The following is an 18,744-nucleotide window of genomic DNA, read 5'->3' as shown; positions in this document are numbered from 1 at the left end:
CATAATTTTTCAATCAGAAGTTCATCAAGTGAAGTTGCAGAAAAGTGAAAAATGAGACACGTTTTATGACGTATGTTTACATGTCATAAAATATTAAATGACAAAAAGTTTCATGTTAATCAAGTGAAAAAATGATTACAAGCAATATGTATAGTACAGACCCCTAATTCTTGCAGTCAGTCTTGGTCCGAAAATATTAAATGTAAAATTCCAGAAATAATCCATAAGTTTAAAACTGTACACCATTCTGAGTAGAGTGATGAAATCTCTGTGTCCTGCTCTGTCCCACCTGGGGATGTGAATCATACCTTGTTCAGTGTATCCATGCTGTATATGCTACCTACCCATTAGTCACTTGTAGCTGTCTAGGTTATCAGAGCAGAAAAAAAATATTATACATAAGGTTGGATACTATCTGTGGTTTCAGGTATCTGCTGGATTTTTAAGGTGAAAGAACTATTCTTTATGGTACTGGAGTGGTACGTACATGACTTTATGCATTTGTCAAACCTCACAGAGCTGTAAATCACAAATAGTGAAGCTTGATGTATGTAAACTGGGGGAAAAAGTCATCAAAGAACCTATCACAGGATCAATCCCAGGATAAAATGTATTCTCTTGACAAATGAACCCAGTTCTTACAAATGAGTGACATAACTGCTTAAGATGATGGGGGCAGAGAGTGTCCTAAATTACTGGAAAATGGTATCAAGTTCCAGGTATCTCTTGGAAGTTATCCCCTGTAGACAAGGGAGAACTACTGTACTGTTTTGTACTTAACCTGTATTCTAAATTTTCCACAATGAGTAGGTATTACTTTCATAATAAAAATGTTGCACTAATATTTTCATGGGACTGACCAACATCAGAGTGATATTTGGAACTTGAGTCAAAAGCTTTTAACTTAGGTTAAAACTTTTAAGAATTTTTCTGGATAACATAAACTGCTTGTAAATAGTTTATATCTTAAAATTTAGATGCAACCATGTCTTCTTCAAATAACATAATTAAATTGCTTGGCATAATCATATATTGATTTAACATATATTTTGAAAGGTACAAAAAAATTACATAAAATACAAGTTTTGCTTGTCCCCAAAGAATGATAGTAGCTGAAGATTTTAGTCACTGAATTTAAAAACCCTTTTGGAAAGCAAATAAGAAATTCAACTTTTTTGTCAGAATTATATGCCTTGTATTTACCCTGAGAATATGTAAGTATTAATACTACTTTTTTAAAACCAGACTGGCTCAGGTTAGATGTTTCAATAAATATTTATATCATAGTGGTATAGTCTCAACTTTTGGCGAGTGCTTTCTCTATGCCAACTACTTGATATATAACTTCTCATTAAGTCTGCAAAACGATGCTATGTGATGTACATGGTATTAACCTGATTTTATAAATATGGAAACTAAGGCTCAAAAAATTGAATATTGAGTAACTTGCCCAGAGTTGCACATGATACATATTTGGTAATTTTGTATTAAAATATTTGTAAATTAAATATTTTTTAAAATGCTGACACTCAACATTAAGTATGCTTTATGTGCAAACAATTGCTCATATATATATCACCCTAACTTCATACTTTCATTACAAGCTAATATAAATTATAAAAGGAGTGACATGAAATTTTAAGCAAATATTTATAGATTTCTGAATTCATTTTATGTCACTTTTAGGAAAATTTTAAAACATCAGGCAGAGTTCTTTTTGCATACTTTATGTTTTTCTGATTTTAATTAGTGTAGGTTTCTAATTTATGTTTTAGTGTAATTGCATCAAATGTTTAGTAATCATACTCTTGGACTTTTTCTGTTTCAGGCAGAAAATACCACTGTGACAAAGGATTTTAGGAGAGTGGAAAATGCTTATCACATGGAAGCAGAGGTATGTACTTTTCTTAACAAATAATTGGAAGCAGCATGATTTTGTGGAGACATTTATTTTTATTCTTGAACTGGAATGGTGAAAAATGCTTCTCATGATATTGATAGAAGATTATTTTTCTCAAAATCATGTTGGTGTTATGTATCTATTTCAGCTTTTAAATAAATTTAGTGAGATTTAAGAGAAATAGTTTAAAATGGAATAAAAACAGCAAGTGGGAAATAGTAGTTAATTGCCACTAAATAAAATTTTAGTACTATCATCTAATGTGCAGGTAACACTACAGAAATCTCTTTTTAGATAAAAAGCAAATAAACAAAGTGATAACCTAAAGGATTTGAAATACTTTTCAGCAGTCTTTTGTTTTGCAGTGCAATTTTACTGTATTGTGATAAATATTGTTTAAAAATGAAAACCCTTTAACCTTTATACAAATTAAAAAGAATAAAACTATTTTCAGTATACTCAATTAATGACACCATTTAGTTCCTACAGCTGCCTATACTTTTTACTTATATTTAAAGATTTGATGGCCAGGATTTTGTGAAATCAGAGTGTGTTCTAGTGGTGGTTAGGTTACAGGACTGCTGTTTCTGATTCCAAACATTTTGGAGTATGTGCCTAGTCCATGTCACTTCCTTGTAACAGGAAACAAAGGGTGGGGTTATATTGAAATCTTGTGTATCAAATGAGAGAATCTTTGTCTTTTGAAATAGAAAATATCCCCATCACCTGTTTCTGTCTTCAGGCAGACAATACATTGGTTTTCTGACTTTAAGGAGGTGACCTTAGGTTCAAATCACTTAGGCCCAGATTTCTCAAAGGTCATATAACAAGAATTAGATTAGAAATTAGAACCCTGGGTTCTTATCTCTTGAGAAGCAACTTCCACAGTATTCTGTTTGTTGCCCCAATGCTTCCTGTAATCATTTTGTGATTTCTCCACTTAAAATTTTACTGTGTCAAGGAATTCTTAAATGACTCGTTATGATTTTAGGGATCCACTTGGCAAAACTTATTTTGTAGTAGTAGGAACTGAAAAATGCCTTTCAAAACAGTATGAAGAGCAGTCTGATCCAAATTACAGAGGTTAAAAGCTGGTAGTATGTTATAGTACTCCTCCAGTAATTATCACGTGTTAGCACTTCAGATTGTAATGAATATAAATAGGAGCAAGTTATCTTAGTTAAGTAGGTTTATTAAGAAGGAACCAAGGGAATAATGGGAAAAAGGAAACAGTCCCAGAAACTACACAGCCAGGCTTCATGGAAAACTGGAACGTGTTTGAAACCACTGAGTTGTTCTAGGAACTGACCTTTCAGATGCAGAAAGAGAGCATTAGAGCTGCTTGTTTTAAAACATGACTAAATGGGAGTTTGGCTAAACTCTGCTCCTCTTCCTTCTACTTTACTTACCTTTTTAATGTTTTATATTCAGATTTCTTAAGAGATAATCTGATTATATTTTGTATAGGGATTCCAGGTAGCCAGAATTTATATCATATCACACAGTCCAATACATGATTGCCCTTAGGTCAGCACCAGCAGTCAGTGGAAACCAGAGTACTGGGATCACAAAATACAAAATGTACTAACCTAAGCATTAATAACAATGTGTGGCTTTATGGCTATGGATTTAGCAAACACTAAAACCTAATGTATAACACATACCAGTATTCTTAAGTACTGTTAGATATATGGAAGATTAGATGGTTGGTAGACTCCTACAACTCAAGTGAAGAAAAGCAAATAACTTGATTTTAAAAATGAACCAAGGACTTGAATAGACATTTATCAAAAGAAGACATACAGATGGACAAAAGGTATAAAAAAAGGTGTTCAGCATCACTAATTACTTGAGACATACAAATCAAAACTATATTGAGCTATAATCTCACACCTATTAGAATGGCTATTATCAAAAAAGCAGAAGATTGGCTGGTCACGGTGGTTCATGCCTATAATCTCAGCACTTTGGGAGATCGAGGTGGGCAGATCACGAGGTCAGGAAACCCCATCTCTACTAAAAATACAAAAAAATTCGCCGGGTGTGGTGGTGGGCACCTGTAATCCCAGCTACTTGGGAGGCTGAGGCAGAAAAATCACTAGAACCCGGGAGGTGGAGGTTGCAGTGAGCCAAGATAGCGCCACTGCACTCCAGCCTGGGCGACAGAGCAAGACTCTGTCTCAAAAAAAAAAACAAAAAAAAAACAGAAGACAGTGTTGATGAGAAAGTGGAAAAATTAGAACGCTTGTGCACTGCAGGTGGGAATGTATGATGGTGTAACCATTATGGAAAACAGTATACAGGTTCCTCAAAAAATTAAAAATAGAACTACCATATGATTCAGCAATCCCACTCCTGGATGTCTATCCAAAAGAAGTGACATCAGGATCTGGAAGAAATAACTGTATTTGCATGTTCATTGTAGCATTATTCACAACAGCCAAGATATGGAAGCAACCCAAATGTCCATAGACAGATAAATGGATAAAGAAAATGTGTTATATACATACAATGAAATATTATTTGGCCTCAAAAAAAAAAAAAGGGAGCTCCTACCATTTGCAACATTGCTGTGCCTGCAAGACAGTATGTTAAGAGAAACGTCAGTAACAGAATGATAAATACTGGATTATTCCACTTACATGAGGAGTCTAAAATAATCAAATCATAGAAGCAAAAAATAGAAGCTGGTTGCCAAAGAATGGAGGGAAGGGGAAATGGGATTTCTTACTCAATGGGTATAAAGTTACAGTTATGCAGGTGAATAAATTCTAGATATGAGCTATACAGCATAGTGCCTACAGTTAACACAGTGTTGTGCACTTAAAAATTTGTTAAGAGGGTAGATCTCATGTTATGCTTTTATCATACACATGCACAAAGCAAAGAACACAAGGAAAATTTTAGAGGTGATAGATAACGTTTATTGTCTTGATTATAGTGATATCACAGGTATATGTGTATGTCCAAACTCATCAAATTGTATATTCTAAATATGTGCAGTTTTTATGTATAAATTACACCTCAGTACAGCTCCAATTTTTTTTTTTTTTTTTTTTGAGACTGAGTCTCACTCTGTCGCCCAGGCTGGAGTGCTGTGGCATGATCTCAGCTCACTGCAACCTCTGCCTCCCAGGTTCAAGTGATTCTCCTGCCTCAGCCTCTGGAGTTGCTGGGATTACAGGTACCTGGCTAATTTTTGTATTTATCGTAGAGACGGGGTTTCATCATGTTGGCCAGGCTGGTCTCAAATTCCTGACTTCAAGTGACCTACCTGCCTCGACCTCCCAAAGTGCTGGGACTACAGACGTGAGCCACCCAGCCTGCCCTAAATAATTTTTTTTTAAAGAATAGATGAGGCCAGACACAGTGGCTCAAGGCTGTAATCCCAGCACTTTGAGAGGCTGAGGTGGGCGGATTGCTTGAGCCCAGGAGCTCCAGACCAACCTGGGCGACATGGTAAAACCCTGTCTCTACAAAAAAATACAATAATTAGATAGATGTGATGGTAGGCACCTATAGACCTATCTACTCTGGAAGCTGGGGTGGGAGGATAGCTTGAGCCCAGGAGGCAGAGGTTCCAATGAGTCAAGATCATGCCACTGCACTGCAGCCTGGGCAACAGAGTGAGACTCTGTCTCAAAAAAATAAAAATAAAAAATAAAAAAACGAAGAAATATTAGACAGTAGAACATTACTTTTGACATAATATCCGAAAATTTCATTCCAAAAGGCATGAAATTCTTTATCTACCTTCCACCTACCATGCCGCTTATCTTTGTTTCAAAGATAAAAATGTTAAACTCAAGATGGATTAAACACTTAAGTGTAAAACCTAAAACTATATAAACCCTAGAAGAAAACCTAGGCAATACCATTCAGGACATAGGCAGGGGCAGACTTCATGACTAAAACAACAAAAGCAATTGCAACAAAAGCCACAGTTGACATATGGGATCTAATTAAACTGAAGAGCTTCTGCACAGCAAAAGAAACCATCATCAGAGTGAACAGGCAACCTACAGAATGGAAGAAAAATTTTGCATTCTATCCATCTGACAAAGGGATAATATACAGAATCTATAAGGAACTTAAATTTACAAAAAAAAAAAAAAAATCAAAAAGTGGGTGGAGGATATGAACAGATACTTCTCAAAAGAAGACATTTATGTGGCCAGCAAACATTAAAAAAGGCTCATCATCACTGGTCATTAGAGAAATGCAAATCAAAACCACAGTGAGATACCATCTCATGCCAGTTAGAATGGCGATTATGGAGAAATAGGAACGCTTTTACACTGTTGATAGGTGGGTAAATTAGTTTAACCATTTTGGAAGACAGTCTGGCAATTCCTCAAGGATCTAAAACCTGAAATACCATTTGACCCAGCAATCTCATTACTGGATATATACCGGAAGGATTATAAATTATTCTACTATAAAGACACATGCACATGTATGTTTGTTGTGGCACTATTTACAATAGCAAAGACTGGAAACCAACCCAAATGCCCATCAATGATAAACTGGTTAAAGAAAATGTGGCACATATACACCATGGAATACTATGCAGCCATAAAAAGGGATGCATTCACGTTCTTTGCAGGGACATGGTTGAAGCTGGAAACCATCATTCTCAGCAAACTAACACAGGAACAGGAAATCAAACACTGCATGTTCTCACTCAGGAGTTGAACAATGAGAACACATGGACATAGGGAGGAGAACATCACACACCAGGGCCTGTCAGGGGGGTGGGGGGCTAGAGGAGGGATAGGATTAGGAGAAATACCTAATGTAGATGACAGGTTGATGGTTGCAGCAAACCACCATGGTATGTGTATGTAACAAACGTGCATGTTCTGCACATGTATCCCAGAACTTAAAGTATAATTAAAAAAAAAAAAAAAGTCCAAAAAGAGAGCACAGAGTGAAAGAGAATAATCAAAAAAATTTCTCCAAAATGTACTAAAATGAAAGATTTGAATTTCCATATTCAGTGGACCCAGTGGGTGCCCAACACAATGAACAACAACAACAACAAACTCATCAAAGCGTACTGGAAATGTTAGAACCCCAGGAATAAAAGGACCCCAAAAGTTCTAGAGAAAGAAAAATAGTTCCAAACCAAGGGTCAGAAATCTGAACAGCAGTTGGACCTCTCAGTGTCAACACTGGAAGCTAGTAACTAAAAGGCAAGACAGCAACATCTTCCAATTCTGAGAGAAAACAATGTCTAATCTAGAAATCCTTACCCATCCAAAAAACAGTAAAGGAGAAGGTAATACAAGGACAAGCAGACAGGGCTGACCAGAACTGTCACACTGTTCTTTATTTGACCAGGATCTGATGGATTAATGCCCTCTTAAAGATGTTAAAAATGTGAAACATCACTCCTGCATACAAGGTCTCAAAACATTTCCCTACCATACATGAGGAAGTAAACCAAGAAATAGAAAAACAGGGGTTCCCAGGTAATGGCAAAGGAATATCCCCAGATTCAGGGGACAGGAGGACTAAGGCTTCAGTAAAATGCCTCCAAGAAAAAAATAAAGGAACTCATAGATTACCCAATTAATTTGACCTATTTATTTGAATTTTGTAGCTCTTGTCAGAGGGTTTGAAGGACATGTACAGCTAAGAAAGCAAACAAATAAAAATGAAGTGATTATTAACTCCTAGGAGTTCAATGAAGACTAAAAGAAAAGAAATGCGATCATAGTACACTATATTGTTCAGCTGTAAACAATTATAATAATACAAACACTGACTGTTGATTTAATTTTAAAAGAAAGTTTCTAAGTGATGACTTTAATGGTAGGTGAATGACTGGAGGTGGGAAGGAGGGTTGGATTAAAATCCTAACTCTGTGATTCCTATACCAGTACTCTTTCCAGTTTTTACATTATTTTCATGTTATAACCTTAGTGTTTAGAGGATTTTTTTTTTTTTTTTTTTTTTTTTTTTTGAGATGAAGTCTTGCTCTTGTCACCCAGGCTGGAGTGCAATGGCGTGATCTTGTCTCACTGCAGCCTCCGTGTCCCAGGTTCAAGTGATTATCCTGCCTCAGCCTCCCGAGTAACTCAGATTACAGGCTCTGCCACCACACCTGACTAATTTTTGTATTTTTAGTAGACACAGGGTTTCACCATGTTGGCCAGGCTTGTCTCGAACTCCTGGCCTCAGGCAATCCACCTGCCTCTGCCTCCCAAAGTGTTGGGATTACAGGCGTGAGCCACCGTGCCCAGCCTAGAGGAATTTTTTAATCCTGGGAAATAATAGGTATTCAATACTGTGTATCAGGTAGAAAAAGTAGTAGTGTAACTTCTCATATAGTTTTCTCCCTCTTCTTTCCCCCTCCTTTTCCTTGCGTGCCTGCTATGTGTTAAGCATTTTCCATATATTATTCCATCCAATCTTTTTTAAATATTTATTTTTATTGTGAAATATTTTATACATATATAGGCAGGAATATATAAGACTCATTCCATTTCAGACATCTGATCAATACAGAATCTTTGAACATTAAGCCAAAATTGTCTCACTAGTAGCCATAGGTTAGTGTACTTCTGTAAGAAGAAACAAAACAAGGTAAATACTTCTTCCTTAAAATATATACTTGAAGTTCATTTTAATATTGATGCTACTTTTTTCTTTTCCAGGGTAATAATCCTGTTTGGCCATTTCTTATGTAACAAACTCTTTCTTTAGTTAGCCAGTTTCATTCTAAACCATCTACAACTACATTGTTCTGCTTATGATTTAGCCAGTCCAAACTAGAGAAAGTTGATTATCTCCCTTATTCTAGAATATTTATTTCTAATAACACATGTAAGACTGAATTAACTTTTTGGCATTTGCTTCACATTGTTCCCTCAATTCAGCTTATAGTCATAATAATTATAACCAATAAAAGTGTCTTTATCATGTGCTACCTTTAAATCATATTTCTTTCATCTTATACTGTGTTACTGCTATTTTAGTGTGAACTACGGGATTTTACATTTATTTCTATGAAATTTTATCTTAATTTGGTTTACCTATATTTCCAGTCTGTAAAATAGCAGAGAAGTAAAGCTCATAATAAGGAGAAAAATCAGACCAACTCAGGAGTGACACAGATGTTAGAATTAAAAGACATAGTCATTAAAAGTTATTTTGACTGTAATTCACATGCTCAGAAATTAAGGAGGGATGTGCAAGATATTAAAAAAAAAAAAAAACTGAATTTCCAGAGATGAAAACTACAGTGTATGAGATAATGAATACACTCAATAGGATTAACAGCAAATTAGACCTTATACAAGACATGCTTAGTGAACCTGAAAATGTAGCAATAAAAACTATCCATAATGAAACACAGAAAAGAAAGACATAAAAATGAGTTAATAAAACGTAGGACAACGTCAGATAGCCTGTTATACATATAATTGAAGTCCCAATGCAGAGGAAATTGGGGGACAAGAAAAATACTTGGAAAAATTATGACCCAAAAATCTCCAAACTTGATGAGAATTATAAACCTACAGAGTCAAAAAGTTCAACTAACTGTAAGCACAATAAATTAAAAAAAAAAAAAATGCACCAGTACACATTATAATCACATTGCTCAAAACCAGTGATAAATCTTAAAACAGCCAGAGGAGGGGAAAAAAGACATATTATCTACAAAGGAACAAAGATAAGACAACAGATTTCTTGTTGAAAACAGTGCAAGCAAGGAGACAGTTGTGCCACATCTTTAAACGACTAAAAGGTATATATATATATATATATATATATATCTCAACCAAGAGTTTCTATTAATGTATCCAGCAAAAGTAGTGCTCAAAAACAAAGACCAATCAAAGACTTTTCCAGTAAACTGAAAGAATTCATTACCTGTAGACCTACTCTTTGAGAAATTTAAATGACATCATTTAAGCAGGAAAGAATGATACCAGAAAGAAATAGGAATTTACACTATGTGGGTTTTTCTTAATATAAATCTCTTTAGAAATCTCTATATTTATATAAAAGATAACTGACTAGACTGGGTGCAGTGGCTCACGTCTGTAATCCCAGCACTTTGGGAGGCCGAGGCAGGTGGATCACCTGACGTCAGGAGTTCAAAACCAGCCTGGCCAACATGGCGTAACCCCGTCTCTACTAAAAGTGCAAAAATTAGCCAGGCATGGTGGCTCACACCTGTAGGCCCAGGTACTTGGGAGGCTGAGGAAGGAGAATTGCTCAAACCCAGGAGGCGGAGGTTGCAGTGAGCCGAGATCACATCACTGCACTCCAGCCTGGGCAACATGGCAAGACTCTGTCTCAAAAAAAAAAAAAAAAAATGACTAAATAAATGATAATGATAAACTATGGGGATTATAACATATGTAAAAATAAAATATATAACAACAATAGCACAAAGGTCAGGAAGGGAAGAACAGAAGTACAATGTTATAAAGGTGTATGTGAAATGGTATTCTAGCTCTTGACAGTAGATTGTAATAACTTAAAAATGTATTCTGTAAATCCAAAGCAAACACTAAAATAATGGAGTTACAGCTAATAAGTCAATGAAAGCTATGAAATAATATAATAAAAATATCAAAAAGAAAACAGAAAATGAGTAAAAGTGAAATAACAAGACCACAGGTTTATATTTAACCATATCAATAATCACATTAAATGTAAATGGTCCACATACCTTCATTAAAATACAGATATTTTCAGTTGTATTTAAAAAGTTAACTCCACTTACATGCTGCCTGAGAGAAGTGTACTTTAAATATGAAGACATGTATCGTTTAAAATTAATGGGATGGAGAAAGATATGTCATGCTAACATAAATGAAAAGAAAGCTAGGGTGGCTATAGTAATCAAAGTAGATTTCAGAGCAAAGACTTTCAAAGATAAAGACGGTCATTTCATAACGATAAAAGTCAATCAAGAGGACATACAGCACTAAATATTTATACATATAATAAAGCTACAAAATACTTAAGGCAAAAATGATAGAACTACAAAGAAATAAGTCTACAGTTTTTGTAGATTTCAATACCCCCCCTTTTCAAGTTGATAAAACCATAGACAGAAAATCAGTAAGAATATATCAGATTTGAATCACACTGTCAACCAATTTGACCTGCTTGACATATATAGAACACTCCAAAAACAGCAGCCTACACATTCCTTTCAAGTGTACATTGAACATTTGCCGACATAGACCATATTCTGTGTCATATACAAGTATTTGGCCAGGCACAATGGCTCACACCTGTAATCCCAGCAGTTTGGGAGGCCGAGGTGGGCAGATCACCTGAGGTCAAGACCAGCCTGGCTAACATGGTGAAAACCCATCTGTACAGAAATACAAAAATTAGCTGGGCATGGTGATGCACACCTGTAATCCCAGCTACTCGGGAAGCTAAGACGGGAGAATCACTTGAACCCGGGAGGTAGAGGTTGCAGTGAGCCGAGATCATGCCATGGCATTGCACCCCAGCCTGGGGTGACTGAGCGAGACTGCATCTCAAAAAAAAAAAAAAAAGGATTTGAATCGTACAAAGTTCACTGACCACAGTGTAATTAAATTAAAAACCACTAATAGAAGGGTCTCAGGAAAATCCCCCAAATACGCTGAATTTTAAAAACGTACTTTTCAGTAACCCATGTGTCAAAAAAGAAGTTGAAAAGGAAACTAGAAAGTGTGTAAGGAAGAAATCATGCCAATTCTATACAAATTCTTCCAGAAAAACTGAAAAGGAAGAAATATTTCCTAGCTCATTCTTTGAGGTCAGAAGATAACCAGAAAAATACCACTACAAGCAAAGAAAATTACAGACCAATATCCATCATAAACATATGCAAAAATCATAAACTAAATTTTAGCCAAATTTAATGATTTATACACATACACGCATACACACTGCACACACACATGTATCCTTTACATGCAGGTATAAAGAATAATATTAATACTTAATGACCAAGTGTTGTGTATCTCAAGTTGGTTAACATTGAGAAATTGGTCAATCTAATTCACTGTATTAACAAACTGAAAAAAATCACCTGATCTTCTCAATAGATACAGAAGAAGCACTTAACAAAATCTATTATTTATTTATTCCTAGTAAAAATTATCAGTAAAATAAGAACAGTAGAGATTTTCCTCAAACTGATAAGAGGAATCCATGAAAACCTACAGCTGTCATACTTAATGGTGAAACACTGAATGCTTTGTGCCTACAATCAGGTACAAGACAAAGATGTCTTCGTTCATGTCTTCTTTCACCATTGTGCTTGAAAAAGAATGAAAGACATCCAGAGTGGAAATGAAGAAGTAAAACTATCTTAATTCATGGACAACATGACCATTTTTGTAGAAAATCTGACAGAATCTACAAAAAAGCTATTAGAACTAGTAAGCATCAAAAAATTTAAAATACATAGGTATAAATCTGTTATAAAGATGTGAAAGACCTGTATGCTAAACACTGCAAAGCATTGCTGAGAGAAATTAAAGAGGACCTAAATTAGTGGAGAAACATTTCTTGTTCATGGTTTGGAAGATTCACTATTCCAGATATCAGTTCTCCCTAAATTAATCTATACAATCCTAATGAAAATCTCAGCCAGCTTTTCAAAAAATAGAAATTGACAAAAACTGATTACAAAATATATTTGGAAATACAAAGGATCTAGAACTACTTTGAAAAAGCAGCATCTTTATTTATAATAGCCCCAAACTGGAAGCAACCTAAATGGAAAAAAACAAACAAACAAACAAACAAACCTGTGATTAGATCATATAACGAATACTATTCAGCATAAAAGGAACAAAAACTATTATGCAACGATGTGGATGAATTGCAAATATATTATGCTAAATGAAAGTAGTAGTCTCAAAGATTACAGACTGTATGCTTCCATGTATATGACATTCTAAAAAAGGCAAATCTTTAACAGTGGAGAATGTATCAGTTAGTTGCCAGGGTTTAGGAACTGGGGAAGGAACTGATAAAGGAGTTACTCGAGATAATTTTTAGGGGTGTTGGAACAGGTCTAAATTTTTGTTATGGTGGTTACAAAGTCCTATCCCTTTTTCAAAAGTAATAGAATTCACTAGGTATGGTGGCACTTTCCTGTAGTCCAGCTACTCAGGGGGCTGAGGCAGGAGGATCATCTGAACCCGAGGGTTGAGGTTGCAGTGAGCGCATGATCACACCACTGCACTCCAGCCAGGAAAACAGAAAGAGACCCTGTCTTAAAAAAAAAATATATATATATATATATGTATATATATATGTGTATATATATGATTAAAGACAGATGTTCTGCATTGTATAAGGTGAGGTTATCTTATATCTGTCTTTGCTACTCCAGCTTATTCTCTAATATCTGTACTTTTTGTTTTGCATATTGAGATTGTGTAAGGGTTCTTTAGAACAAAAGGTTTAGGCTGGGTGTGGTGGCTTATGCCTACAACCACTGAGGTGGGAGGATTGCTTGAGGCCAGGAGTTTGAGACCAGCTTGGGGAACATAGTGAGACTCCACCTCTACAAAAAAATTGTTTTTAATTAGCTGGGCATGGTGGTGCATGCCTGTAGCCCTTCCTACTTGGAAGTCTGAGGTAGGAGGATCGCTTGAACCCAGGAGTTTGAGGCTGCAGTGAGCTATGATTGTGCCAGTGCACTCCAGCCTGGGCAACGTAGCAAGATCTTGTCTCTCTTTTAAAAAAAAAAAAAAAAAAGACAAGGTTTAGTTCTCTTCATTGAAGAGTTTACAGACCAGTTTTAAAGTATTGCCAAATATAAGGACTGCTTCCACATATTTAAAGGCAGAAGACAGAGTGAAATACATTAGCTTCCACATATGGATCTGAACAGAACTATTGGAAGAAGAAACATTTCTCAATGACAGCAGTGACGTATGACATAATTACTACTAATCAGGAAGCTAAGGGCATTGACCAGACAAAGGAATCATGTCGAGTTATCAGGATTAAAATTTAGCCAAGTAGTAAGATTTAAGGGAAACTCCTCCAATTTCATTTAAAAATCCCTGGTTTAAAATATAAATTTTTTAATGTTCAAGACAATATTAATTAAATTTGAAAATTCAAAAGCAAAAAAAGAACAAAATAATTCAGTTACAAGTATCAAATAGACTTTTAAAAATCTGTTACATACTATATAATGACCTCATCATCTGGCTATACTTTTTTACTTAGATGCAGAGAAAATCTTGAAACAGTACATCAGACATGAAAATAATATCGTGTCATTTCATTTACAGGTCTGCATTACATTTACTGAATTTGGAAAAATGCAAAATATTTGTAACTTTCTTGTTGAAAAGCTAGATAGCTCTGTTGTCATCAGCCCACCCCAGTTCTATCATACTCCAGGTTCTGTTGAGAATCTTCGGTAAGTTTAAGCACATCTTTAACTAAGATATTCTTTAAACAAAACTATCCAGTGCTACATTTCATTGAGTGTCATATTAATAATCTCTCCATTTAATTCCTAAGACGGCAAGCCTGTCTTGTTGCTGTTGAGAATGCGTGGCGCAAAGCTCAAGAAGTCTGTAACCTTGTTGGCCAAACCTTAGGAAAACCTTTACTAATCAAAGAAGAAGAAACAAAAGAATGGGAAGGCCAAATAGATGATCACCAGTCATCCAGACTCTCAAGTTCGTTAACTGTACAACAAAAAATCAAAAGTGCAACAATACATGCTGCTTCAAAAGTATTTATAACTTTTGAGATAAAGGGGAAAGAGAAGAGAAAAAAGCACCTTTGAAATTCCAACCAAATTATTATTGTACTTGTATCTTTTTACCTATTTTTATACTTTTTATAATGTTTGCTTTTGTCCTGAATATATATATATATATTGTATAGGAGATAAGCTATTTCTTTCCAAAATCTATAAATCTTTGAATATAGTCCCACAGAATACTTACATTCACTTCCTATTTTTAAAAGACTACTCTGGAAAACACTCTTGGGAAATAAATGTATTATGTATATACTTATATACTGACAGTTCGTACAAGCACATGTGTAATATTTCTATTATAAGGACAAATATTGACCCTTGCATTTGATAATTTTTAAAGATATTTAAGCTAACATTTTCTCAGCCACATTTTTATATAAAACCAAATTTTATGTAAAAACTAGGCTTCAATAAGTTAAACTTTTTAAATTGTAAGACAAAATTTTTATGTAAAAGAATTCTTATATCCCATCAAACCTAATAATTTTCCACAACTAAAAATGAGTATAAATACATAATTTTAAGTGTATCCTGTCAGGTCTGATATTTGGTTTTACTTTACTTAGAAGCTAAGTAGTTACTCTGTTACTTTTTCATGGATGCTAACAGAAGACATGAGATTCCTGGACAGAAACAAAGGACTGTTACTCATGGCACAACAAGGAGTATAAGCATCAGCACATTCTCATTGCTTCCCTTGTCCCAAGTCCCGTGGGGGCAAAATGATATGGCCATACACAATATGGCTACATATACAGTGGGCTTTAGTTGTAGGTAAAGAATACTGAGCTTGGAGGGTTCACTGCTTTTTATCCATGAACAGATGCAAACCTGCTCTTTGCCTTATCCCTTACAGATGCTCACTCAAAACTCAATACTGAGAAATGGCCCAGGTATAGTACAGTCAAGGTCTTGCATGGTAGCCACACCTAGCAATATGTGTAGGAAGGTGAAGTCTATTGAGGGCTATCTCACATCTAACAGTTTCTTTACTAGGACCAGAAACCATTTGATGCAGACAATAACCCCAACCTTAACAACTTCACAACATGAATAGAAATAGTGATAGATAATTCATAGCTTTTTACAAAAGAATAATGAGGTATAATGGGAAAATGTTTTGATGCCAAAAATAAAAGAGTTAATATTTGAATCAGACTCCAACAGGACTCCTTAAAATGATACAAATACAAAGCAAATGATACGTGTAATTTAAAATTTCCTAATACACACGTTTTTTATTTTTCTTTTTTGAGATGGAGTCTTGCTCTGTCACCCAAGCTGGAGTGCAGTGGTACGATCTTGGCTCACTGCAACCGCCACCATCCTAGTTCAAGGGATTCTCCTGCCTCAGCCTCCTGAGTAGCTGGGATTACAGGCACATGCCACCATGCCTGGCTAATTTTTGTGAGATGGGGTTTCACCATGTTGACCATGCTGGTCTTGAACTCTTGACCTTGTGATCCACCCGCCTCAGCCTCCCAAAGTGCTGGGATTACAGGCATGAGCCACCGCACCTGGCCCTGTACACACATTTTTAAAAATAAAACTTTTTTAAAAAAGAAAGGGTTGAAACTAATTTTAATAAGATTTTATTTAACCAAATATAGCAAAAATATTATTTCAGCATGTAATCAGTATTTTTTTAATTAGTGAGATATTTATGTTTTATCTTGCCTTCAAAATGCAGTGTATTTTTTTACATTATAGCACATCTCAATTCAGATGCTAAATTTTCATCAGAAATATTTGATCCATATTTAAATTTCCTAAAATATACAATTGAGAAAAAGAGATTCACATACCCAGGTTGTTCTAGCATGCCTAAAAAATCTTGTAACTGGATCAAGTATCATTTTTTAAATTAGTTAAAATTAAATAAAATTTAAAATTTAGTTCCTCAGTCACACTAGCCATATTTCAAGTACTTGAAAGCCGCAAATGGCTTGTGACTACCTTGCTGGACAGAGCAAGGTCCAGCACTGAGATAATAATGATTCTTAAGGCCATTTGAAAGTTGACAGCAAGTATGTGTTACTGCTGTTGAATTACATATTATCTACAGGCAATCATAAGCCATATCTGTTGTGCAGCATAGGCTTTCCATTCTGTATACATCTAGGTCATAGCGTTTTTCTATTGATAAATCTGGATGTTTATATGCCAACATTACTTTCTTACAACATATTCCAGTATACAGTGTCCATCTTCACCTACTTTTTAAAGTGGTCCTGAAACAATTTTATTCATCTTATTGGAGTGTTGCTGTAGGGGAAGAGTAGAAGCTAAGAAGAGTTTGAGTCCAACACCATTATATTCAAACTGGAGTTGTAAGCTCCTTAAAAATGGGGATCTTATCTGTCTTGTTCACAGTTGTGTTCCCAGCCCCAGAGGTAGTCTCAAGGCCAATACCAAGTATGCTCTCAAATATTTGCTGGGAAAATTTACTAGCTGGATAAAAGACAAGTTACTTTAATCTCTTTAATCTTCCTTTTTCCTTACAAATGAAAGAGACTAATAGTACTTACCTTGCAGCGTCATTATAAGAATTAAAGTTGATAAATACATGATCATGAGAACAATGGCTAGCACATAGCAGTCACTCTGAAAGTAGTAGCCAAAATATATCAACCGCATTGTTTGATTATTGTCGGCTCAGTTAAAAGTTGGCTTTTCCAAATCCTCCATTTGGAAGAATTTTTAAATAGCCATATTAAAAATAAAGTTATCAGAAAACCAATGTAACATATGTTGAATTTTTATTACCAAAAGTTACTATCCAGTTGTACAGAAAAGTAGAATGAGACTGTGCATCAAGAAAAAAATTGTTCATTCTCAATAAAAATTTAATCACATGGGTAGTTTTTCTTTTAGCTATGGGTTCATGCTATATTTGGTTTCATCATATTTGATAAAGAAGCTTTCAACTTAGCATGAAATACCTAAAGGCAATTTTTTTTTTAAGTTAGCAGGCACTTTTTAGAATATCCAGGAACTTTTAAAGATGTTGCTTCTGAAAAAAAAAAAAAAAATCCTGTAAAGTATAGAATCCTACATCTTTCCATAGAAGATCTTAGGGAAGAAATCCTTCAAAGGTTGGAAAGACTTATGTGTAGTATTCTGTATGCTAAAGGGTATCAAATTTAGTTGTCAGTTGATAGCAATTTAATTTCTTGATATGTGGCATACACTGGATTCTTATGATGAATTACTTAGGGAGACCTGTGCCACAAAGCCTACTAGAATAAACCTATCCTAACCTTAATCTTGTTAGAATTTCCTTCTTTTGAACTCCCTTAAAAAAAAAAATCTTTCCAGAAAGTGGAAAGTTATAATTTCTATTTTCCAAAAGACAAAATAAAATTCTAAATAGGGTATTTGAAACAGACCCACTATATTCTAAACTCCTTTTTAAAAGGAAATGCTATTAAAATAAGATTTCATATATTACTGATAATTCATAATGAATTTTAGGATTCCATTCAGTTGCATACTAAAAATTCCTTTTTTTATAGTAACAATGTACTTTTAGCAGTATTCTTATTTGACAGTCAGTTTGAGTTCAATGTAAACAAATAGGACTTAGAAAAATAATTTGTAACTCAAGATGCTGTACCTCATATCCTATAATTATTGTTTTGTAATTTTCCTTCTCAGGAATGTGGGCTAGGGATATCTCAATTCTGTCAGATTTGTTGATAAGAATGTAATAGTGAGGAGTTCTTATAGCCTACTAAAATAAATGCATGAATTATGAGATCAAATGTGGGAGTTAATATATGATTATCTGCATTCCAAAATGAAAGCAAATTCTTTATTTATTCCAACAAAAAAAGACCTATATAAATTAGTTTGAGCTAACATTTAGACATTTACTATTAACACGTATGGTATTTGCAACCAAATCACTGAGTTTGTTGTTGTCGTTGTTGTTGTTTGCGACTGCTGCTCTGTCACCCAGGATGGAGTGCAAGTAGCTCAATCATAGCTTACTGCAGCCTCAAATCTCCTGGGCTCAAGAAATCCTCTCACCTCAGCTTTTTAAGTAGCTGAAACATCAGATGCACACCACCAGGCC

General features: G+C 34.8%; 1 protein-coding gene across 1 annotated transcript in view; it reads left to right on the top strand.

Moving 5' to 3' along the window:
• The window catches only part of LOC105496829 (interleukin 1 receptor associated kinase 1 binding protein 1), a 38,326-nt gene extending 19,896 nt beyond the window's left edge, over positions 1-18,430 (top strand). The window contains exons 2-4 of the mRNA XM_011767437.3: positions 1,829-1,894; positions 14,182-14,312; positions 14,417-18,430. Of these exons, the coding sequence (XP_011765739.1) occupies positions 1,829-1,894; positions 14,182-14,312; positions 14,417-14,687 (468 nt within the window). The 3' untranslated portion in view covers positions 14,688-18,430. The remainder of the gene's footprint in view (positions 1-1,828; positions 1,895-14,181; positions 14,313-14,416) is intronic.
• Positions 18,431-18,744: the final 314 nt, after the last annotated feature.

The sequence above is a fragment of the Macaca nemestrina genome, chromosome 5 (assembly GCF_043159975.1).
Source record: "Macaca nemestrina isolate mMacNem1 chromosome 5, mMacNem.hap1, whole genome shotgun sequence".
Classification (NCBI taxonomy): domain Eukaryota; kingdom Metazoa; phylum Chordata; class Mammalia; order Primates; family Cercopithecidae; genus Macaca; species Macaca nemestrina.
This window is presented reverse-complemented; position numbering and strand designations above follow the sequence as displayed.